Genomic DNA, 23202 nt, shown 5'->3' on the forward strand with positions numbered 1-23202 from the left:
TTACAAATTCTGCTCCATCTGGACCTCTAACATTAAGCGAATCCCAGTCAATGTTGGGAAAATTAAAATCTCCTATCACCACCACCCTGTTGCTCCTACATCTTTCCATAATCTGTTTACATATTTGTACCTCTATCTCACGCTCGCTGTTGGGAGGCCTGTAGTACAGCCCCAACATTGTTACCGCACCCTTCCTATTTCTGAGTTCTGTCCATATTGCCTCACTGCTCGAGTCCTCCATAGTGCCCTCCTTCAGCACAGCTGTGATATCCTCTTTGACCAGTAATGCAACTCCTCCACCCCTTTTACCTCCCTCTCTATCCCGCCTGAAGCATCGATATCCTGGGATATTTAGTTGCCAATCATGCCCTTCCCTCAACCAAGTCTCAGTAGTTTCTTACAGGCTTTTGTTACTACCTCCTCACTGTCAACTGACTTCAATTGCTTCCCATCCCCCTGCCACATTAGTTTAAACCCTCCCCAACAGCGTTAGCAAAAGCACCTCCAAGGACATTGGTTCCAGTCCGGCCCAGGTGTAGACCGTCCAATTTGTAATAGTCCCACCTCCCCCAGAACCGGTCCCAATGTCCCAAAAATCTGAACCCCTCCTTCCTGCACCATCTCTCAAGCCACGCATTCATCCTGACTATTCTTTCATTTTTACTCTGACTATCACGTGGCACTGGTAGTAATCCTGAGATTACTACCTCTGAGGTCCTACTTTTTTAACTTGGCTCCTAACTCCCTAAACTCTGCTTGTAGGACCTCATCCCGTTTTTTACCTATATCATTAGTGCCTATGTGCACAATGACAACTGGCTGTTCACCCTCCCCCTTTAGAATGTTCTGCAGCCGATCTGAGACGTCCCTGACCCGTGCACCTGGGAGGCAACATACCATTCGGGAGCCTCGTTTTCGACCACAGAACCGCCTATCTACTCCCCTTACAATCGAATCCCCTACGACTATAGCCCTTCCACTCTTTTTCCCGCCCTTCTGAGCAGCAGAGCCAGCCACGGTGCCATGGACCTGGCTACTGCTGCCTTCCCCTGGTGAGCCATCTCCCTCAACAGTATCCAAAACGGTATACTTGTTTTGGAGGGAGATGACCGCAGGGGACTCCTGCGCTGCCTTCCTGCTCTTTCTCTGCCTTTTGGTCACCCATTCCCTTTCTCCCTCAGCAATCCTAATCTGCGGTGTGACCAATTCACTAAACGTGCTATCCACGACCTCCTCAGCATCGCGCATGCTCCAAAGTGAGTCCATCCGCAGCTCGAGAGCCGTCATGCGGTCTAACAAGAGCTGCAGCTGGACACACTTCCTGCACGTGAAGGAGCCAGGGTCATCAGCCATGTCCCTGAGCTCCCACATTGAGCAAGAGGAGCATGATACGGGTCTGAGATCTCCTGCCATTTTTAATCTTAAGTTTAAACTTAGTTAAATGAAAAAGGAACGAAAAGTTTTTACCAATCACAATAAAACCAGAGAAATCGAAAAAGCCTTACCTTATAAACACCCCACCGAGTCCTTTTTTTTTTTGGTTAGAGGAGGAGGGCGGGTGGGAGACACTACAAGTGTGATGTCTCGGGTTCAGAAACCGCCCAAATATATAGTGTTTTACTTACCCAGCAGCCCCCTGGCCTCCGCCGAAAAACAAAAGGAAATTAAATTTACTTTCAAACTGACTTTCCCAGCTGCTCACTCGCTCACACGCTGCTCCCGAAAAAGCTGCTGCACTGAAAGGAAAGTTATTTTAAACCGCCCAAATATATAGTGTTTTACTTACCCAGCAGCCCCCTGGCCTCCGCCGAAAAACAAAAGGAAATTAAATTTACTTTCAAACTGACTTTCCCAGCTGCTCACTCGCTCACACGCTGCTCCCGAAAAAGCTGCTGCACTGAAAGGTTCTAAGCACAACGTCCATAACTTAGTTCTAATCTAATACATTGATATATATACAAAGTATAACTATTCCCGAGCATAATTGCAGCGTCACTTAAAATCATTCTACTTTAAAAAATCTAGCATCATGTGAGTTTTATCAGGCCGTAATTTACATAGATTCATCCAACAGCTAAGACATGGCAGGAGTTAACCCTTTAGTTCCTACACAATGGTGGAGGAGGAAAGCTCAAGAGGCCAGAATTGGAGAAGTGAAGATATCTCAGAGGGTTGTGGGACTGGAGGAGATTACAGAGGTACGAAGGGCGAGGCCATGGAGGGATTTGAAAACAAGGATGAAAATTTTAAAATAGAGGCATTGCTTAACCAGGAGCCAGTGTAGGTCAGTGAGTACAGGGGTGATAGGTGATTGGGACTTGGTGCACTTTAGGACACAGGCAGCAGAGTTTTGGATGGCCTCACATATACAGAGGTAGAAAGTGGGAGGCATCCACCTTACATGTGCCACATTCCCCTTTACCACTCTTTCTCTAAGACTAAAAAAAAGTGTTATAGGAGCAGCACAAATTGAACCAAATGGTGGCTCGTTTTTAGCAGCTGAAGTCAACATTACAAATGAAATCAGTTCACTTCAGTTTGTTCACTGATAAGACAGTTGATAAAAGTGTGCAGCACCTTTTCCAAAATCTACTGGATCAAATCTGGTGGTTAATGTCGTGAGCTACCCAATTCTGCGGTGCTGACAGTGAGGCTGTAAGTACAGATAAAGCAAATAGGTAAATAAAGAGCACAGCAGGCATTAAAAAAAATTTTAAATCTGAAAACATCAGAATTTAAAACTTTAGCTGCCCTACATTGGGGTTGGTCAAGATGCAGCTCCTGGGCCTAGTCGTTTTTTACAAGTTCCTATTCCCTGACTAGCTATTCCTCCGCCTAACACCTGGAGCTTGCTGGTGTCTTTCCTGACCTTAGGATTTCCCAAAGCTTTTCTTATTTAAGACTCAGAGTGTGTTGTGACAGTTGTTACAAGTAAGGTGTGCTACTTCCTTTCCTGAAACCTGCTTGGCCTGAGTTAAAGGAGTCAGTACTTATGCGTGAAAAGTGATTGCAGTTGTTTTATCAGGCAGCTCAATGTAGTATAAGGGTATGAAAGGGTTAATCGAGATTTTGTAAAGATTACTGCCCACCTTGATGTAAGAGATCATGTGGGAGAGACTTGAGAACAGATACAGTGTGGCTATTGAAGGAAACACACAGGCTAGTGTGGAGTGTCTATAGTTGTTATGAAATAAATGTTTTTATGCTACAGTCTAAGAACCTCTCTAGTCGACTCAATAAGGTTGCAGCATACAGAACCAAACATATAACACTCAAGAGGCTGATAGGCCATTAATTGCTTGGGTGAGTATTGTCTTTGTCTAGTTGGTACAGCATTGTGACAATGCTGAATTCCAGCACCATGGCAAGCAACCCAACACTAACAACTTGGTGAAGACATCAACTGTCATGGCCATCATCTCGGGTGCCTTGTTAAGCATACATTTTGTGATGCTATCCTTCTCCTGGCCCTTTCTCTTTCAGGCTTGTTAGAACCAACTGGTGTTCAGCAGCTGTAGTTAGCTGGGCCAACGAAGTTGCACTGTTTTTCAGTGCATTATCATTTCTATTGACTTGCAGGTACTGTGCTTCCTTGAAGTGGGGGCTGTTCCATGTACACACTGGGTGGCGGTCCTTCAAAGTTGGCATAAATGGGATCATGCTTTGGCAAGGAGCACTGGGATGCTGTGTGACCCCACCACACGAGACAGGTTTTGTACTACTCTTGCACTCTGCTGCTCTGTGGCTGAATCCTTGGCACTTGAAACATTGAGGAGCAATGATTGGAATGTGCACCCCTTCCACTTTGGAATGGAAGAAACAATATCCAACGCCACTTTCAATCATAATTATACAGACTCCAGAATGATGCTATTGTCATGAAGACTCCCACCTGCCACGAATGAGGTATGTTAATTTCGTCATATGAACATTGATTTTAAACTGTTGTTGGAGTGAAGAGATGACTTGTTTAAAGAGATCAGCAGTGAATGGAAAACATTTACATACTAAGAGACAGTGCCTGGCGACAATAGAACAGCTCCCTGTTCCCATTAACCCAAATGGATTTGGATCATCAAACATTGAATGTGTAAGAAAGCCAGCATTCCAGGGTGTCTGCTATGATGGAGAATCTACCAAACGCAGGAGTTTGTTAAAACAACTAGTCACATGACTAACCTGCTGGCCCAGGTTTTTGGTTTTGAACTGCTCACAGGGCAGTTTGGGTCAGATTGCAACTGAACTTAGAAGAAGACAGTCTCTCGCCTGGCTAGTTCTCTCTCTCTCTCAAATTTCCAGATCCACTGAAGTCACTTAATCCTCAAGAGAGAAAAGACTCCTACATCGAAACAAGTTTTAAAGCGTGCACTGGGCCCCAACGAAAAGGCAAGACTTACTGGTAATCAAAGACTCTACATCGACCTCAAAGGACCTTAAATAAATCCCAGCTATTGCCTCGAACATTTCCCCTTTATTCTTTCTACTTTTCTGTCTCTATCTGTGTGTGTGTTTATCGCATATGCATGCTTGCATGGTCGCGTCGTGTTTTCGTATTAACCGAATTCGAGTTTAAGGTTAATAAACTTCCAGCTTTCATGTTTAAATCTAAGAAAAGCTGTCTGGTTGATTTCTTGGCCTTACAATTGGAGAGCAGTGAACAAGGATTCACTAAGGGAGAGCTAAAATAACGGTGTTTTAAAAATTAAACCCTGTTACAGTCAAACTAGGCAAAGGCTGAGAGGGAACCCCTAGACCCCTTTCTCACCTGGTCATAACACTATACAAAACCTATCACCCTTAACACTAACTACTAAGAGACCAGGAAATGGGCCATTAAGCTTGTGGTTAACAGACTAAGAGAAATACCTTTGAAATGGCTTTCAAAGACAACTTAAACCGAGCAGATTCTGTTTTTTGTAAAACTAAAGCTGATATTGGTGTTTGTTTAAACAAGATTCCAGGAGACCAGTTTCTATGAATTTAATTCCAGTATTTCAATTACTAAAACCAGATCCCTTATCCTGGCAGCTACTTCCAAGGTTCTTTGTTCCACCTTCAGAAGTGCAATATAATGGGACTCCCAGCACCTGCAGCTACAGAAACACTCCCTATTCTCGACTGTGGAAAGGCATTTCAGCAGTGTCTGCCCCAACAAAGGCCCAGAATGTCAGAGCAACACCATGATACTCTGATCATGAATAGAAGGTCCCTAAAATACTCAATGGAACATAGGAGCATACGAATTAGGAGCAGGAGTAGGCCACTCGGCCCCTCGAGCCTGCTCTACCATTCAATACGTTCGTGGCTGAACTGATGACTCCACATTTCCACCTACCCCCGATAACCTTCCATCCCCTTGCTTATCAAGAATCTATCTACCTCTGCCTTAAAAATATTCAAAGCCTCTGCTTCCACTGCCTTTTGAGGAAGAGAATTCCAAAGACTCATGACCCTCTGAGAGAAAACATTTCTCCTCATCTCTGTCTTAAATGGGCGACCCCTTATTTTTAAATAGTGACCCCTAGTTCTAGATTCTCCCACAAGAGGAAACATCCTTTCCACATCCACCCTGTCAAGAGCCCTCAGGATCTTATATGTTTCAATCAAGTCGCCTCTTACTCTTCTAAATTCCAGCAGATACATGCCTAACCTGTCCAAGTGTTTTTCCAATTTTCAGCTCCTCAAACAACCTTATGCTGCTTTAATGCAGGTAATGAGGCTCCTTGCAGTGAGGATTTTGGAGCACTTCCTGGGACCTGAGGAGGCCTCACACCAGCTCACAGCAGGCATGAGCTTTAAGGGCACGAAGGATAGGATTCTAGGGGAAGCCCAGAAGCTTGTCCTGGCACACTCCTTGATACTAGGGGTGGGCAGATGATTTGCCCATAGCTTGCGTTAAATTATGAGGACAGGTTGCTAAACTTGGCTTGTATTCCCTTGAGTTTAGAAGGTTGAGGGATGATCTAATTAAAATGATCAAAGGATTTGATAGCATAGATATAAAGAAGCTATTCCTTCTGGTGAGGGGATCAAGAACAAGAGGACATAATCTTAAAATTAAAGCTAGGGCACTTAGGAGTGAAATCAGGAAGCAGTTTTTCACACAAAGGGTAGTGGAAATCTGGAACTCACTCCCCCAAAAGACTGGATACTGGGTCAATTTAAATTTTCAAGATTGAGATTGACAGATTTTTATTAGGTTAGGAGAATAAGGGATATATATCAAAGGCAGATATATAGAGCTGAGCTGTATATCAACCATGATCTAATAAAATTGGTGAACAGGCTCGAGGGCTGAATGACTTATTCCTGTTCATTTATAATGTATTGCTCCGCTGTTAAGGTATTTAAGCTGACCTGACCTTTACACTCACAAGGTCTGAATGCTGTAAAATGGCACATTGTGAGGTTAATTAGCAATTCATAACAGCCTTTCACTTTTTTTTTGGAAGAATGTTCACTTGTCAATGGTGGTGTTCTATACAAAGTATAGAAAATATGAAAATATGTGCGTATAATATAATCGGATCTCTTATAACGTTGCTCATGGTGAGTCAAAGGATATAGTCGTTTATAACAATAGGGATAGCAACAAAGTGTGATGGGGAAAGTACAGTGCATGCTATACACAAGACTTTTAATAGAGATATATAGATTTGATAAGACTCATAATATATAGTTATATATTAATAGCTTAACAACCCCTGATGTAAGCAACTGAAAAAGAAAATAAATTTACAAATTTCAAGAAGTATTTACAGCTACGTAAGCAAGAGAAACAAATGGATAATAAAAGCAAAATACTGCGGATGCTGGAAATCTGAAATAAAAACAAGAAATGCTGGAACCACTCAGCAGGTCTGGCAGCATCTGTGGAAAGAGAAGCAGAGTTAACGTTTCGGGTCAGTGACCCTTCATCGGAACTGACAAATATTAGAAAAGTCACAGGTTATAAGCAAGTGAGGTGGGGGTGGGGCAAGAGATAACAAAGGAGGTCTAGATTGGACCAGGCCACATAACTGCCCAAAAGGTCATGGAGCAAAGGCAAACAATATGTTAATGGTGTGTTGAAAGACAAAGCATTAGTACAGATTAGGTGTAAAGACACTGGATATTGAACAGCAGCAAGTGCAAACCTGAAAAAAAAACAGTGGGTAAGCAAACTGAACAAACTAAGATGAAATGAAATAAATGCAAAAAAAAGATTGTAAAAAATGTAAAAAAGAATGTTAAAAAAAGGAAGAAAAAAATAACTAAAAATGAAAGTAAAATGGGGGGCTGTCATGCTCTGAAATTATTGAACTCAATGTTCAGTCCGGCAGGCTGTAGTGTGCCTAATCGGTAAATGAGATGCTGTTCCTCGAGCTTGCGTTGATGTTCACTGGAACACTGCAGCAATCCCAGGACAGAGATGTGAGCATGAGAGCAGGGGGGAGTGTTGAAATGGCAAGCAACCAGAAGCTCAGGATCCTGCTTGTGGACTGAGCAGAGATGTTCCGCAAAGCGGTCACCCAGTCTGCGCTTGGTCTCCCCAATGTAGAGGAGACCACACTGTGAGCAGCGAATACAGTATACTACATTGAAAGAAGTACAAGTAAATCGCTGCTTCACCTGTAAGGAGTGTTTGGGGCCTGGGATAGTGAGGAGAGAGGAGGTAAATGGGCAGGTATTACACCTCCTGCGATTGCAGGGGAAGGTGCCCTGGGATGGGGACGAGGTGGTGGGGGTAATGGGAGGAGTGGACCAGGGTGTCGCGGAGGGAACGATCCCTTCGGAATGCTGACAGGGGAAGGGAGGGGAAGATGCGACTGGTAGTGGCATCACGCTGGAGGTGGCGAAAATGGCGGAGGATGATCCTTTGGATATGGAGGCTGGTGGGGTGAAAAGTGAGGATAAGGGGAACCCTGTCACGGTTCTGGGAGGGAGGGGAAGGGGTGAGGGTAGAGGTGCAGGGAATGGGTCGGACACGGTTGAGGGCCCTGTCAACCACAGTGGGGGGAAATCCTCGGTTGAGGAAAAAGGAGGTCATATCAGAAGCACCGTCATGGAAGGTAGCATCATCAGAGCAGATGCGTCGGAGACGGAGAAACTGGGAGAATGGAATGGAGTCCTTACAGGAAGTAGGGTGTGAAGAAGTGTAGTCGAGGTAGCTGTGGGAGTCGGTGGGCTTATAATGGATATTAGTAGACAACCTATCCCCAGAGATGGAGACAGAGAAGTCGAGGAAGGGAAGGGAAGTGTCAGAGATGGACCATGTAAAGGTGAGAGAAGGGTGGAAATTGGAAGCAAAGTTGATAAAGTTTTCCAGTTCGGGGCGGGAGCAGGAAACGGCACAGATACAGTCATCAATGTACCGGAAAAAGAGTTGGGGGAGGGGGCCTGAGTAGGACTGGAACGAAGAATGCTCGACATATCCCACAAAAAGACAGGCATAACTAGGACCCATCCGGGTACTCATAGCGACACCTTTTACTTGAAGGAAGTGCATGGAGTTGAAGGAGAAGTTGTTCAATGTGAGAACAAGTTCAGCCAGGCGGAGGAGGGTGGTGGTGGATGGGGACTGGTTGGGCCTCTGTTCCAGGAAGAAGCGGAGAGCCCTCAAACCATCCTGGTGGGGGATGGAGGTGTAGAGCGATTGGACGTCCATAGTGAAGAGGAGGCGGTTGGGAGCAGGAAACTGGAAATTGTCAAAATGACAAGAAGAGTCACGGATGTAGGTGGGAAGAGACTGGACCAGCGGAGAAAAGATAGAGTCTAGATAGGAAGAAATAAGTTCAGTGGGGCAGGAGCAGGCTGACACAATGGGTCTGCCGGGACAGTCCCGTTTGTGGATTTTGGGAAGGAGGTAGAAGCGGGCTGTCCGGGGTTGTGGGACTGTGAGGTTGGAAGCTGTAGAGGGAAGATCTCCAGAGGAGATGAGGTCAGTGACAGTCCTTTGGATGGTGGCTTGATGTTCGGTGGTGGGGTCATGGTCCAGAGGGAGGTAGGAAGAAGTGTCCGTGAGTTGGCGTTGAGCTTCTGCAAGGTAGAGGTCGGTACGCCATACAACAACAGCACCACCCTTGTCTGCAGGTTTGATGACCATGTCGGGGTTAGACCTGAGAGAACGGAGTGCCTCAAGTTCAGAGGGGGACAGGTTAGAATGAGTGAGGGGGGCAGAGAAATTGAGACGACCAATGTCTCACCGACAGTTTTCAATGAAGAGATCAAGAGCAGGTAAGAGGCCAGGGGGAGGGGTCCAGGTAGAGGGAGAATGCTGGAGGCGGGTGAATGGATCTGCTGGTCGGGGGGAGGACTCCTGGTCAAAGAAGTGAGCCCGGAGGCGGAGGCGACGGAAGAAGAGCTCAACGTCATGCCGAGCGCAAAAACAAATGGATAATATTGAAATATCAAACTTTGTATAGGTGTCTGTTGACATAGACAACAAGGTCTTGAAATGTCATATAAATAACCTGCAATATTATTGGATCAAAAGGTTTCAGAATTGTTTTACAATAAGATGGCACCAGAAGTTGTAAACACTTTGGAGGAGTCATTCCAATAATAAGTATTGTGAATATGATTAGAAGCTGTACTCGTACTTTAAAGGAATAATCTTTGGATGTGTGGAATTGAGCAGCAAGGACGAAGTAGGTTTCACCATAGGAGATAATTTCACATCTATGGAAAAATATAAAAGGGATGGTTCTTAAGTGAGGAATGAGTTGTGAAGAGAAATAGTGCTGCAAGGAAAAACAAGAAGATTTCATTAGTTCCTCAGAAATCCTACAGTATTTTGTACCAAAAGATAAATTGAATAGATGCTTGTTACAGACAGAATTGAGAGAGAACTGAAACCCCAGTTCCCTTCCCTTTACTGTCTGTAATCAGTGGGTTTTTGACAAGGAAGATGTTTATGTTTCTTAATCCCTGAGTGTATGGCCAATTTGAATAACCAGCAGCACGCTTTTTGTGGATTTAAATAAAGGGGACTTTTTTATTCACATGTTCATCCTGAAAGTCTCATGCTATATCACTCACTTACCACTCTCTCTCACACGCACACACTCAAGAAAAAAAGCCGTTAAAAGAATCATGCACTTTTACAAGTAAAGGACTAGTTCGTAAGTTACATGATTTGGGTCTTCTTGGGGAAAAGGCATGCGTTGCGGGCATGGTGAAGGAGACATTTTCATTCCTGAAGTGTAGTTAGGTGGATTCAATAGCTGGAGTCATATATTGAAGTCATTGCAGGATTCTCTTGAAGAAGTGGATTTTCAGCAGGTCACGAAGTTAGTTGCGTGTAGTCTCATTACCAGGAGGGTGGTTTTCTGTACTGGTGGACTTAGAAAGGAACAGGCTTGGAGACCTTAAGATGTTACAGCCTCCAGTTCTTATAAGGCACGATGATACTGCCTAGTCTGCTTTCTCTGTAGCTGTTGTTTTGCTGACTGACCAGTTGCTCCCTGGTGCTAAGAGTAATAAGATCTGTTATCTCAGTTTAGTTTCGGTCATGTGACCACCTGAGCAATACTTCTGTTGTCCACCCAGAATGATTTGAAAGTCGAAGCCATTGATACACAATGGTGGGGGATGGTGGCCATTCACCTTTACTTATGATTTAACTGGTTTCTTACAGCTCTCCTTGTTTCGAGCTCAGAGACAGTGAGTCCAGGTGTCTATAGATATTGAGTGTTGGGTAAGACCACATGCCCATTCAAGGGAGGCACTCCACTCATGGTCATTCAATTGCAAATGTCAGCTGGCCCTTGGCAGCCATCTTATGCAGCCCTTTTAATGTCCACTGTAGCTCATTTTAAAAAAAGGAAAATTCAGTTCCAGAAGATTCTATGCTGAATGCGGTCCGTGTTTAAAGCTATGAATAGAACATGCCTTTCCTGGGCATGACCATGCTTCTTACAGTTTTGATTCAGAATATTTAGTATCAGTTACTGATCGTAATTTATACAGATTTAATATGACATATATATGGATATATATATTTGAAAATAACATGTACCCGTTGGCACTAAGGGTGGCAATGCCTCTGTAAGAACACCAAACAAAAAGCTCAGATATAACAAGGATTTGCTGCAATCTCTTTGCATTATCATCACAGGCACATCAGCAACAAAAGGCCAAATGTTTTAGTCTGTGCCAGGGAATTATTCTTAGGACCCAAAAATGAGTTTGGAGGTGGGAGCATGGGCAGCAGGGGACAGGGAATTCCTTTCTGTGCCAATAGCAGAGTGGAGGCAAAGGCCAGCCAGAAAGGGAGGGAAGAGTGGGGTATGAGGCAGGCATTTTAGAAGAAGGGACAAGCAAAATGCACAGCTGGCAGTGGGGCAGTAGAAACTAAGGGAACATTTTTGGGGGTTAGCAGGAGCAGAGAAATATTTTTTCAGTCACAGCTGGAGCCAGGAGAGAACGATGTGGGACCGGCCATTAGGTCGGGAAATGAACATGGGAAGAGGAATAGTGTCCAAGACAAAGCCAGGGAAAGCTATATTGAAGCAGTATAAAAACAGCCGCACAGCTGGGAGCATGATGCCAGAGAAATAATATTGGGCCAGGAACTAAGTAAATATTTATTTTGGCCACAGGCAGAACCAGGAGGGAGTGGAGCAGAGCCTGAGCCTGACGCTGAGCTGGGAAGGAAGTATAGGGAGAGGAAGAGAGCTGGGTTAAGCATTGTTGGAGCAGGGAACAGCTGGAGGCATAACAGGGAGTGGGACGGAATATAAAATAAATGGGTTTAACGCTTTGAGACAAAATGGGTTGCCTAGTGTTTTGCAGAAGAGATGTTTACCCTTGTGGTCTGAGGAGAGCTGAGGCAGAAGACATCGGAGATTCTGGGAGTGCAAGAATGCCGCTTTAGGACTGGCGGCCCACAAATACAGCATGACAGCGAAATGTTGGCATGAGGCTTTGGTATACCAAACTAAAAGTTTTGAAAAACAATCATGATAAAGAAAGTACAGTTTAACAATGACAAGAGAGGTGATGGGGACAACAAGGGGTTATAGGAGGTGAGAATGGGTTGGCCTCTGGCTGCTTGGGTGCATCGGAGGAGAGATAGGGAGGGTTTGATTTCCATGGACAATAGTGAGGTACAATGGATTGAACAGATTAGAGGCAGTGGATATAGGTAGCTTACATAACTTAGAAACATGTCCATAAAACAAAACCAAATACTACGGATGCTGGAAATCTGAAATAAAAACAGAAACTGCTGGAAGCACTCAGCAGGTCTGGCAGCATCTGTGGAGAGAGAAGCAGAGTTAATGTTTCAGGTCTGCAACCTTTCATCAGAACTGGCAAAAGTTAGTAATGTAATCGGCTTTGAGCGAGTGAAAGGGGGGAGGAGGGGTGAAGAACAAAAGGGAAAGTGTGTGATAGGGCAGAGGGCAGAATAGACAAAGAGAGTGCTAATAGTTGTAGTAAAAGACAAAGCATTAGTCCGGAGAGTGTATTAATGGCAGAATATTGAACTGTTCTGTCCAAAAGCAAAAACATGAAAAACAGGTTTAAGACATGTTTTAAAAAAAAAAAAAATTCAAATTAAAACAGCCGTCCTGCTCTAAAATTGTTGAACTCAGTGATGAGTCCAGAAGGCTGTAAAGTGCCTAATCGGAAGATGAAGTGCTGTTCCTCAAGCTTACGTTGAGCTTTGTTGGAACACTGTAGCAGGCCAAGGACAGAAATATGGGCATGAGAGCAGGGTGGTAAATTAAAATGGCAGGCGAACAGAAACTCGGGGTCATTCTTGTGGACTGAATGGAGGTATTTCACAAAGCGGTCACCTAATCTGTGTTTAGTCTCTTCTAAGTAGAGGAGACCGGATTGTGAGCAGCGAATACAGTATACTACATTAAAAGAAGTATAAGTAAATCGCAGTTTCACCTTGAAGGAGTGTTTAGGGCCTTGGATAGTGAGAAGAGAGGAGGTAAAAGGTCAGGTGCTGATCTGATATCCACTGGCTGGAGTCATACCTAGTGCAAAGGAAGATGGTTGTGGTTGTTGGAGGTCAATCATCTGAGCTCCAGGAAATCACTGCAGGAGTTCCTCAGGGTAGTGTCCTGGGCCCAACCATCTTCAGCTGCTTCATCAATGTCCTTCCTTCAAACATATGGTCAGAAGTGGGGATGTTCACTGATGATTGCACAATGTTCAGCACCATTCGTGACTCCTCAGATACTAAAGCAATCCGTGTAGAAATGCAGCAAGACCTGGACAATGTCCAGGCTTGGGCTGATAAGTGGCAAGTAATATTTGTGCCACACAAATACCAGGCAATGACCTTCTCCAACAAGAGAGAATCTAACCATCTCCCCTTGACATTCAATGGCATTACCATTGCTGAATCCCCCACTATCAACATCCTACGGGCTTCCATTGACAAGAAACTGAACTGGAGTAGCCATATAAATACTGTGGCTACAAGAGCAGGTCAGAGGCTAGGAATCCTGCGGCGAATAACTCACCTCCTGACTCCCAAAGCCTGTCCACCATCTACAAGGCACAAGTCAGGAGTATGATGGAATACTCTCCACTTGCCTGGATGAGTGCAGCTCCAACAACACTCAAGAATCTCAACACCATCCAGGATAAAGCAGCCTGCTTGATTGGCACCCCATCTACAAACATTCACTCCCTCCACCACCGACGCACAGTAGCAGCAGTGTGTACCATCTACAAGATGCACTGCAGCACCGCACCAAGGCTCCTTAGACAGCACCTTCCAAACCTGCGACCTGCGACCTCTACCAACTAGAAGGACAAGGGCAGCAAATGCATGGGAACTCCACCACCTGCAAGTTCCCCTCCAAGTCACACACCATCCTGACTTGGAACTATATTGCCATTCCTTCACTGTCGCTGGGTCAAAATCCCCCCCGCACTTTAGCAGGGGCCCTGCCTGACTCCCAAGAGAGAGAGATGTGTTGGGCTCCCCCACCATTGAAGATGGGGATATTTGTGGAGCCACCTCCTCCAGCTGGTTGTTTAACTTTCCTCCACCCAACACTGACCCCTGGGAAACTCCACTACAAACCTTCCTCCAGCCTGAAAAACATCCATTAACCACTACTCTTTGTTTCCTGTCACTCAGCCAATTCCGTATCCATATTGCTACTGTCACCTTTATTCCAGGAGCTATAACCTTGCTCACATGTCTGCTGTGTGGCACTGTATCAAAAGCCTTTTGAAAGTCCATGTACACGACATCAGCAGCATTGCCCTCATCAACCCTCTCTGTTACCTCCTCAAAAAACTCCAGCAAGTTAATTAAACATGATTTTCCCTTAAGAAATTCATGCTGGCTTTCCTTAATTAACCCGCATTTGTCCATGTGACTATTAATTTGGTCCCGAATTATTTTTCTAGAAGTTTCCCACCACCGAAGTTAAACTGACTGGCCTGTAATTGCTGGGCTTATCTTTACACACTTTTTTGAACAAGGGTGTAATGTTTGCAATTCTCCAGTCCTCTGGCACCACCCCCGAGTCTAAGGAAGACTGAAAAATTATGGCCAGTGCCTTTACGATTTCCACCCTCATTTCTCTCAGTATCCTTGGATGCATCTCATCCGGTCCTGGTGCTTTTTCTATTTTAAGTAGAGACAACCTATCTAATACATCCTCTTTATCACTTTTAAACCCTTCTAGTGTCTGAATTATCTCCTGTTTCACCATTGCCTGGGTTGCATCTTCTTCCTTGGTAAAGACAGATGCAAAGTATTCATTTAATACCTCAGCTATGCCCTCTGCCTCCATGTGTAAATCCCCTTTATGGTCCCTAATCGGCCCCACTCCTCCTTTTACCACCTTTTTACTATTTGTATGTCAATAGAAAACTTTGGGATTTCCTTTAATGCTGGCTGCCAGTCTCTCTTCATACTCTGTTACTTGCCTTTTCACTTCCCCTCTGGACCTTCTATATTCAGCCTGGTCTCAATAGTATTTTCTACCTGGCATCTGTTATAAGCACACTTTTTCTTCTTTATTTTAACCTCTACCTCTTTTGTCATCCAGGAAGCTCTGGATTTGTTCGCCGTACCTTTCCCCTTCGAGGGAACATACCTTGACTGTGCCCGAACTTTCTCTTCTTTGAGGGTTGCCCATTGTTCGACTACTGTTTATCCTGTCAACTTTTGACTCCAATTTATTCACCCTCGTTCCATTCTTACCCCATTGAAGTTGTCTTTCCCCCAGTTAATTATTCTTACTCTGGATTGTTCTTTGTCCTTTTCCATAGTCAGCCTAAACCTTATGATACAATGATCACTGTCCCCTAAATGCTCTCCTACTGATACTTGATCCACTTGGCCCACCTCATTCCCAAGAACCAGGTCTAGCAGCGCCTCCTTTCTCGTTGGACTCGCAACATACTGTTGTCGAAAACTTTCCTGAACACAGTCTAGGAACTCTTGCCCCTCACTGCTCTTTACACTACTATTATCCCTATCTGTGTTTGGATAATTGAAGTCCCCCATTATAACTACCCTTGTCCTCTTGCACTTCCATTGTTGTGGTTGATGAAGCCTCAGGAATCAATCTGGAATGCAGATATTCTATCCCCTACTGGGGTCCCTTTAAATGGAAATCCTTCCGTTAGCAGGTACGCATCGTCATCACACCCGCAGTCTGTGATTGGTTGGGAAACCCGGAGGCAGGATGATGCTATCGTGGCTGAGATAAACAGCCACAGCAAAGCCTGTCTCAGCAACAATGGTGTTCCTGACCCGCTGCTGGACTTCCCCCCTCCGCCCGCCACCGCTGCCAGTGGGTCGGTTTGTTAAAATTCTGTCCTTGACCCGAGGGAGTTATTAAATTTATAAGCAAGGGCTCACTTAGCACAGCTCCCATTTCCTTGAGCATCCTTGGGTGAATGCCATAAGGACAACAACACGATCTGTTTTGGCATTGCTTGTTCATTCCAGGATCATATTTGCATCTACTTTGACACTTTCAACTTTAGTGTCAACTGTACGTGCATGTAATTGAGCATAGTCTCCTGAGTGAAGAGTCATCCAAAGTCGGCATTTAAAACCACTGTCATTGGCCTGGGAGCCAGCTGAATTTGCCCTCAGAATCTTTTAGCAGCATTCTGTAGTCCATTATAGCCTCCTTATTCCTAATATATCTAAAAACGATTTGGCCATTGCTGCAATTATTTACAGGCTTTTGGTTGCTTTGATAGCCGTTAGCTGAGTTTGCCACCTATTCCTGTTTTCCCAACACTTTTGAGCAAGAAATTGGATCCCGCTGCGCTGTTTTATGGCATAGAACTGGGGGGTGGGGGGGGGAAGCAACAATTTCCAGGTGCTATCTCCAATGCACCAAGGGCACCTGAATACGTCTGGCACCATATTGGGTCAGGCAGTATTCAGGCTTCCCAGATGGCAGCCTCCAACAGGCTCTTTGCATATGTTCATGAGGAGCCTAATGCATTTTCCAAAAGATTCTTTAGGACTGGGACCAGCATTTGCTGGGCATGCTCCAGTTGGGTTTTTGGGTTCTTCTGCGGCCTATCCAACGATCCTTTCGCTGAAGGACCCCACCAAAAGGTATTTTCTTTTGAAATTATCTTCATGTGAGATGGTGGTGAGGGGGACAGCATGGGGAAATAGGAGTGCTCCTTCCAGTTCCACGGTATTCTTGCATGCCAACAGCAGGCAGTGCTAGCCCCCACTCTCGTTTTCTTGCCTGTACCAGCCCCCACTCCAAGACTTACCTGCAGACTGCTGCCTGTGAGGCTGCTGGCCCAAACCCATTCATTTCAGGTTGCTGAGCTACTTCTGAATGTCCAAATGGCATCCATAGCATGCCGGAAATATGTTGATAAAGTCCGAGCACAAGGGCTGAATTTTCGCCCCATATGGGGGGAGGTGCAACCAGTCAGTGTGCTGGTTTGCCAGCATAGTCCTGCCCCAGGCCATTTTCACAGAGGGGGGATGGGGGGGAATCGAATGGGCTACGCACCCACAAGCAGCAGATAGCCAATTTGGGCTGCAGGCCCATGACCCGCCCTCCACCCCCGCGCACCTCTTGCCCCCTCGAGTCATCGGACACTTGGCCAGCTGCCTGGAGGCAGCCTCTGGCAGACCAGGCGACCAGCGCTCCAGGCAGGCTTTGAGGCTGTCCCCACCTACAAGGCCACAGCTGCAGCTGCACAATGGTGGCCCAGTTGCTGAGTCCATTTTTTAATTTAAAAGTGTTAAAAGTTGGAGAGACGTTGCCTTAAGATGGAGGCGTCCTCCCTCTCTCTTAACTGAACTGCAGGCTGCTGCCTTTTCCAAGCTGAAGGGCCTCCTATTGGCCTTCCAGCTTTGAAAGTCCACCCACCGTCCTTAATTGGACATTGAGCCCGCCCTCTGGCCACTAATTTGCCAACTCGGAAAATCAGTGCCAAGTGACTGTTTCCCACACAGTGCGGGGTCGGGCCCCGTCATTTGACCCCGATGTTGGGATCTCAACCCAAAATCCTGCCCCAAGTTACAGTTGGAACTCTGGCTTCTGATGTGTGGTCCGAGCATATCGATCATTCTGTGCCCAAAAGTGGTCTGAAACAAATTTCTAGCCCACTTCGTTTCAGTCTGTGGAAGTATTTTTGCTTAAGTCTGATTTGTCCTTGTGCAAAACAGGTAACAATTTTTTTTTTTAATTCATTCATGGGATGTGAGCGTCGGTGGCTAGGCCAGCATTTATTGCCATTCCCTAATTGTCCTGAGAAGGTGGTGGTGAGCTGCCTTCTTGAACCGCTGCAGTCCATGTCGGGTAGGTACACCCACAGTGCTGTTAGGAAGGGAGTTCCAGGATTTTGACCCAGCGACAGTGAAGGAACGGCGATATAGTTCCAAGTCAGGATGATGTGTGACTTGGAAGGAAACTTGCAGGTGGTGGTATTCCCATACATTTGCTGCCCTTGTCCTTCTAGTTGGTAGAGGTCGCAGGTTTGGAAGGTGCTGTTTAAGGAGCCTTGGTGCGTTGCTGCAGTGCATCTTGTAGATGGTACACACTGCTGCCACTGAATGTCGGTGGTGGAGGGAGTGAATGTTTGTGGATGCCAATCAAACGGGCTGCTTTGTCCTGGATGGTGTCGAGCTTCTTGAGTGTTGTTGGAGCTGCACTCATCCAGGCAAGTGGAGAGTATTCCATCACACTCCTGACTTGTGCCTTGTAGATGGTGGACAGGCTTTGGGGAATCAGGAGATGAGTTACTCGCTGCAGGATTCCTAGCCTCTGACCTGCTCTTGTAGCCACGGTATTTATATGGCTACTCCAGTTCAGTTTCTGGTCAATGATAGCCCCTAGGATATTGATAGTGCAGGATTCAGTGATGGTAATGTCAAGGGGAGATGGTTAGATTCTCTCTTGTTGGAGATGGTCATTGCCTGGCACTTGTGTGGCGCGAATGTTACTTGCCACTTATCAGCCCAGACTTGGATATTGTCCAGGTCTTGTTGCATTTCTACATGGACTGCTTCAGTATCTGAGGTAAATGATCATTTGAGGACTTTATGGAGACCAAGTAATACAATAACAGAGATTGCGACAAGTAAATAGATTTTAAAGTATATGAATTTTAGGAAAGCGTTTGACGAAGTACCACATAAAAGTCTGGTTACCAAAATTGAGGCTCATGAAATAGGAAGGTCAGTGTCAGCTTGGATAAAGAAATGGCTTAAGGACAAAAAACAGCGAGTTGTGCTAACTGGTTGTTTTTCAGACTGGAGGATGATGGACAGTGGCGTTCCCCAAGGTTCAGTGCTAGGACCACTGCTTTTTTTGATCTACATAAATTACTTGGATATTGGAATACAGAGTAAAATTTCAAAATTTGCTGATGGAACAAAATTTGGAGGTGTGGCAGACAGTGAAGATGATAGCAATCAACTGCAACAGGACAGGCTAGCAGAATGGGCAGAAACACGGCAGATGAAATTTAATACAGAGAAATGTGAGGTGATACATTTTGGCAAAAGAGATGGGAAGAGGCAATATAGTCTTAATGATTCAGTTCTAAAGAGTATACAGGGACTGAGGGGCTTGGGGGTTCATGTGAATAGATCTTTAAAGGTGACAGGATATATTGACAAAGTGGTTAGCAAAGCATATGGGATCATGGGCTTCATAAATAGAGGTATGAGTACAAAAGCTGAGAGGTTATGCTGAACCATTATAAAGATCTGGTTAGGTCATAACTAGAGTATTGTGTCCAGTTCTGATCACCACACTTTTGGAAGGATGAGAGGGTCCTTGAGGGGGTACAGAAAAGATTTATCAGAATGGTTGAAGGAATGGGGGATTTTAACTACAAGGTTAGCTTGGAGAAGCTGGGGTTGTTTTCCTTGGAGCAAAGGAGATTGAGGGGAGATTTGATAGAGGTGTACAAGATTCTGACAGGATAGGGTAGACAAAGAAAATCTATTCCCATTAGCTAATGTTACAAGGACGAGGGAACTCAGATTTAAGGTTTTGGGCAAGAGATACAGGGGGATGTGAGGAAGAAGTTTTTAACCCAGCGAGTGGTAATGACCTGGAACTCGCCGCCCACGAGGGTGGACGTGGAGACGGTGAATGATTTCAAAAGGAAATTGGATGGGCACTTGAGAGAAATACACTTACAGGACTATGGGGATAGAGCCAGGGAATAGTATTGATTACAAAAACAAGAAATGCTGGATTCACTCAGCAGGTCTGGCAGCATCTGTGGAAAGAGAAGCAGAGTTAACGTTTCGGGTCAGTGACCCTTCTTAGTTAACGTTTCGGGTCAGTGACCCTTCCGAAGAAGGGTCACTGACCCGAAACGTTAACTCTGCTTCTCTTTCCACAGATGCTGCCAGACCTGCTGAGTGAATCCAGCATTTCTTGTTTTTGTTTCAGATTTCCAGCATCCGCAGTATTTTGCTTTTATAATAGTATTGATTAGACTGCTTTGCAGAGAGCTGGCATGGACTGGAAGGGGCGATTGGCCTCCATCTGTGCCGTTATGACTCTAAATAAAAAAACTCTATAAAATCTTAACAATGTTTCTGTGGTGGAGGGAAGATTAGAAATAAAATTTGTCTTTTGTAACTTTTTTACAGATTCTTAAGGTTGCTGTTTCCCTAATGGTTATGTCCACTTTTATCTGTTTGACATAATGGGAAAATAAATCGCATTTTGTTTCCTCATCTTTCATCTTGATTTTCCATTTTCATTCAATGTGTTAAATAAGTGTGCTTTACCAAACGATTTAAAAGACTTTTTTAAATCAATCTCTACACTGGTTTCATACAATGGTTTGAAATAACTTTTTGTTTTGGGATGTTATTTTAAAATTGATGTAGGAATTTGTGACTGAAGACTATTTTGTTCATTTACTATGTCATATCTTAGTAACACTCATTTTTTTCTTAGTCACAACTTTAAATGTGTTTCCTTATATAGTATAATGTATCTTGTTTCGTAACTACTTTATCATTACATTTGAGGTTCTTTGTCTCCACATTAAAGTAGCAGGAGAGAAATGCAGGAACTACTGAATGATTCCAGAAGATGTCACAGTGATGTAACCAGGTGTGTCTTAAGACAGTATGTGATAAGGACAAAGTCAGTTAAGGTTGAGTCCATGTTGTGTTGTGTCCCGAGTCTCTGAAATTTGTACATGGCCAGCTTTGAACCCAAAGTCCCCAAGTGATCATTTAAGCTGGGCAATAAATTCGGCGAAAGTATGGTTCTGAGCATTCATTGTAGTGCAGGGACTTCAGAAGATGCAGAAATGTACATGGAAAGGCCCGAAAGAAAGCATAGGCTAGTAATGATTTTTTTTCCCCAAAAGTAGAATGAGGCAATTCATCATAACCAGGCAAACCAGTTTTTCAATGCTGAGATGCAAGCAAAAGGCAGTTGTACCAGAACCGTATATTGACAGCAACTACTGTCAAGGATGCCCAGGCTTAATGCGTTTTTGTTCATGCCATTCATGTGTACTTCCTGAAAAAGTAATTCCAAAACATTTTCTGCTGTTGCTGCACCTAAAACCTTCCACAGTTGGAAATACCACAGGCATCATCCAAACATATTTGGGAAACTGGAAAAAGGTACATTTGGCAAGACGAGTGGAGCAAAGGACCAGAGTGACTGCAGAAATTGCACTGTGCTGTTTACATCACCTGAAATCCTTACTGGGGTTAATGATAACAGAAGTAATGAATTCCTCTTGCCTTCAATGGGACTACTCACTACAAATGAAAATGTTGCTGAAAAAGGTAATTTGCAAATATTAAAACTTTACAGAAATAAATTTTGTGAGGCAAAGCTGTTATAATTTTTATTTGGTAGGAATAGTGTATCAAAAGCACTTTTTAAAATGTAAATTCTTATTTAGTTATGCAAATAACACGAGAAATCTCCAAAGCACAGATATTGCACCTTAATTTGTTTTTTGTACCTAGTGTACATTGCTTTGTAATTCACAACTTGCAAGTTCTTAAAAGATTGTCCATATTCAAGCTACAGCCTAACGAAAGCAATACCCTCGCTGGCGTTTATCAAAACAAACAACTTATTTTTAAAAATCTGCTAGACTTTTTTTTTAGAAATTAACTGGCAGACGAATGTTCAACTGAACATCACTTCATATAAAGACTTATGTCAGACAGAGAAAAGATTAAAGCGTTATGTAGGGTTTCACCTCATAAAAAAGTTAAACTGGTATAATCACAGGATTCCTGCAGATTTAGTCACTCTTTACCTCAGAGTGCCCCAGAACCAACAGATGTTAGACTCGATCGCTTTAAAGTCTTATTGCCTGTCTCTTTATGTAATGATTTTCTTTAAAAATATTTTTTTTGCATTAGATCTTTATTAGAACTGTACAATCCCATGAAATGTTTCAATATAACTTAACAATGAGCTTTTCACTTTTTTGTAGTGTTTAAGTGTGAAGTGTTTCAGTGCTATTATAGTTCTTACCCCTCTTAAATTCTTGATGGGGCCAATGGCCAGTTCCTGCTGTCTAAATGGAATTTGTGTACATTTCCCAAGTATGTACCTGAATGCAATGCAAAGTTACACATTAAAGGAAAAGATTAAAAAGTTCCTTTATTTTACTGTACACCTCCATCTGAGGGTCTCATAGACCCAACGATCTTAAAACTGATCAGATATTAAAGTTTAAATAATTCTGTATTTATTTGAAATCTGAAATGTTTTAATTTTTTTTAGTTTGATTGAAGACACATCTTTATCTGCTCAAGGTCTGCTGGGGGCTGCTTAGTTTAATCACTATTGTTGATTTAACTTGCCATAAGGCTAATACTCTAAAATAATCAATACAGCTAATAATTAATTTTTACAAGTATGTGATCAATTATACATGCTTTTGATTCATCTTTATAATTTGGTTCCTGACTGGACAAGTCTATTTATTCAGAATTTTTAAAATTAAAAATAAGTTTAATTGTTTTTAGCCAGTAGATTGATCATGAGTTTGGTGGAGCAGACTATGAGACTGCTGGCACACTTTTAAAATAATTAGTTTCTAAGCTCACTTACAGTACAGCTTAATAGTCTAAAACATAATCAATATTGCTAATAAAAGTGGATTAAAATGATGGTTGCATAGTCACAAACTCTAATTGGCTTATTTAAAAAATAACCTATTGCATTGTATAGAATTAATTATTGATTTAAATGTTCACTACCTCATTACTTTTAATACAAGATGAACTGGAAACTTTTAAATTCATATTTATTCATAGACATTTTATTTTGATAGTTTGATTTTGGGTATTGGATTTATTTTGAGAAAAGTTTGTGTCTGACAAATTATATCAGACAATGTTTTTCCAGTTTGAGCTTGCTGTCTGGAGGTTGTCTACCTGACTGTCTGTCTGTCCGCCACAAGAGTTGGACCCTGCCACAGATTAAGGCCTTTGGCTGTCATCAATCTCCTTCCTCATTTGTTTAATTCTTTGAGGGGGAGTGTTCAAAGCACCTGTATATACATCAGATTTTAGCACTTAGGGTGGTATGCGTTCACTTAAATGTGTAAAATTTATATTTTTTAAATTGACAATTTTTCCCATGGTGATATTTTTTATAAGATAATTGATCCCCTCAGTTTGCATTGAAAGCACCGTATAACATTGTAGAAACCTAAGTAAAGTAAAATGAGCTACTGGGTGCAAGAGATGTGCGAGACACAAGTATCAGTCGACACTGATTGCTACATGCA

General features: G+C 43.6%; 1 protein-coding gene across 11 annotated transcripts in view; it reads left to right on the forward strand.

The window, feature by feature from the left end:
* Positions 1-23202, forward strand: part of thrb (thyroid hormone receptor beta) — a 308544-nt gene that overhangs the window by 216719 nt on the left and 68623 nt on the right. The window contains exon 2 of one of the 11 annotated variants that reach the window (XM_068060096.1): positions 21015-21232. The exons of the other annotated variants lie outside the window; for them this stretch is intronic. Within the exon in view, the coding sequence (XP_067916197.1) occupies positions 21193-21232 (40 nt within the window). The 5' untranslated portion in view covers positions 21015-21192. The remainder of the gene's footprint in view (positions 1-21014; positions 21233-23202) is intronic. 11 annotated transcript variants of the gene reach the window in all.

This window comes from Heterodontus francisci, chromosome 2 (assembly GCF_036365525.1).
Source record: "Heterodontus francisci isolate sHetFra1 chromosome 2, sHetFra1.hap1, whole genome shotgun sequence".
NCBI classification, from domain to species: Eukaryota; Metazoa; Chordata; class Chondrichthyes; order Heterodontiformes; family Heterodontidae; genus Heterodontus; species Heterodontus francisci.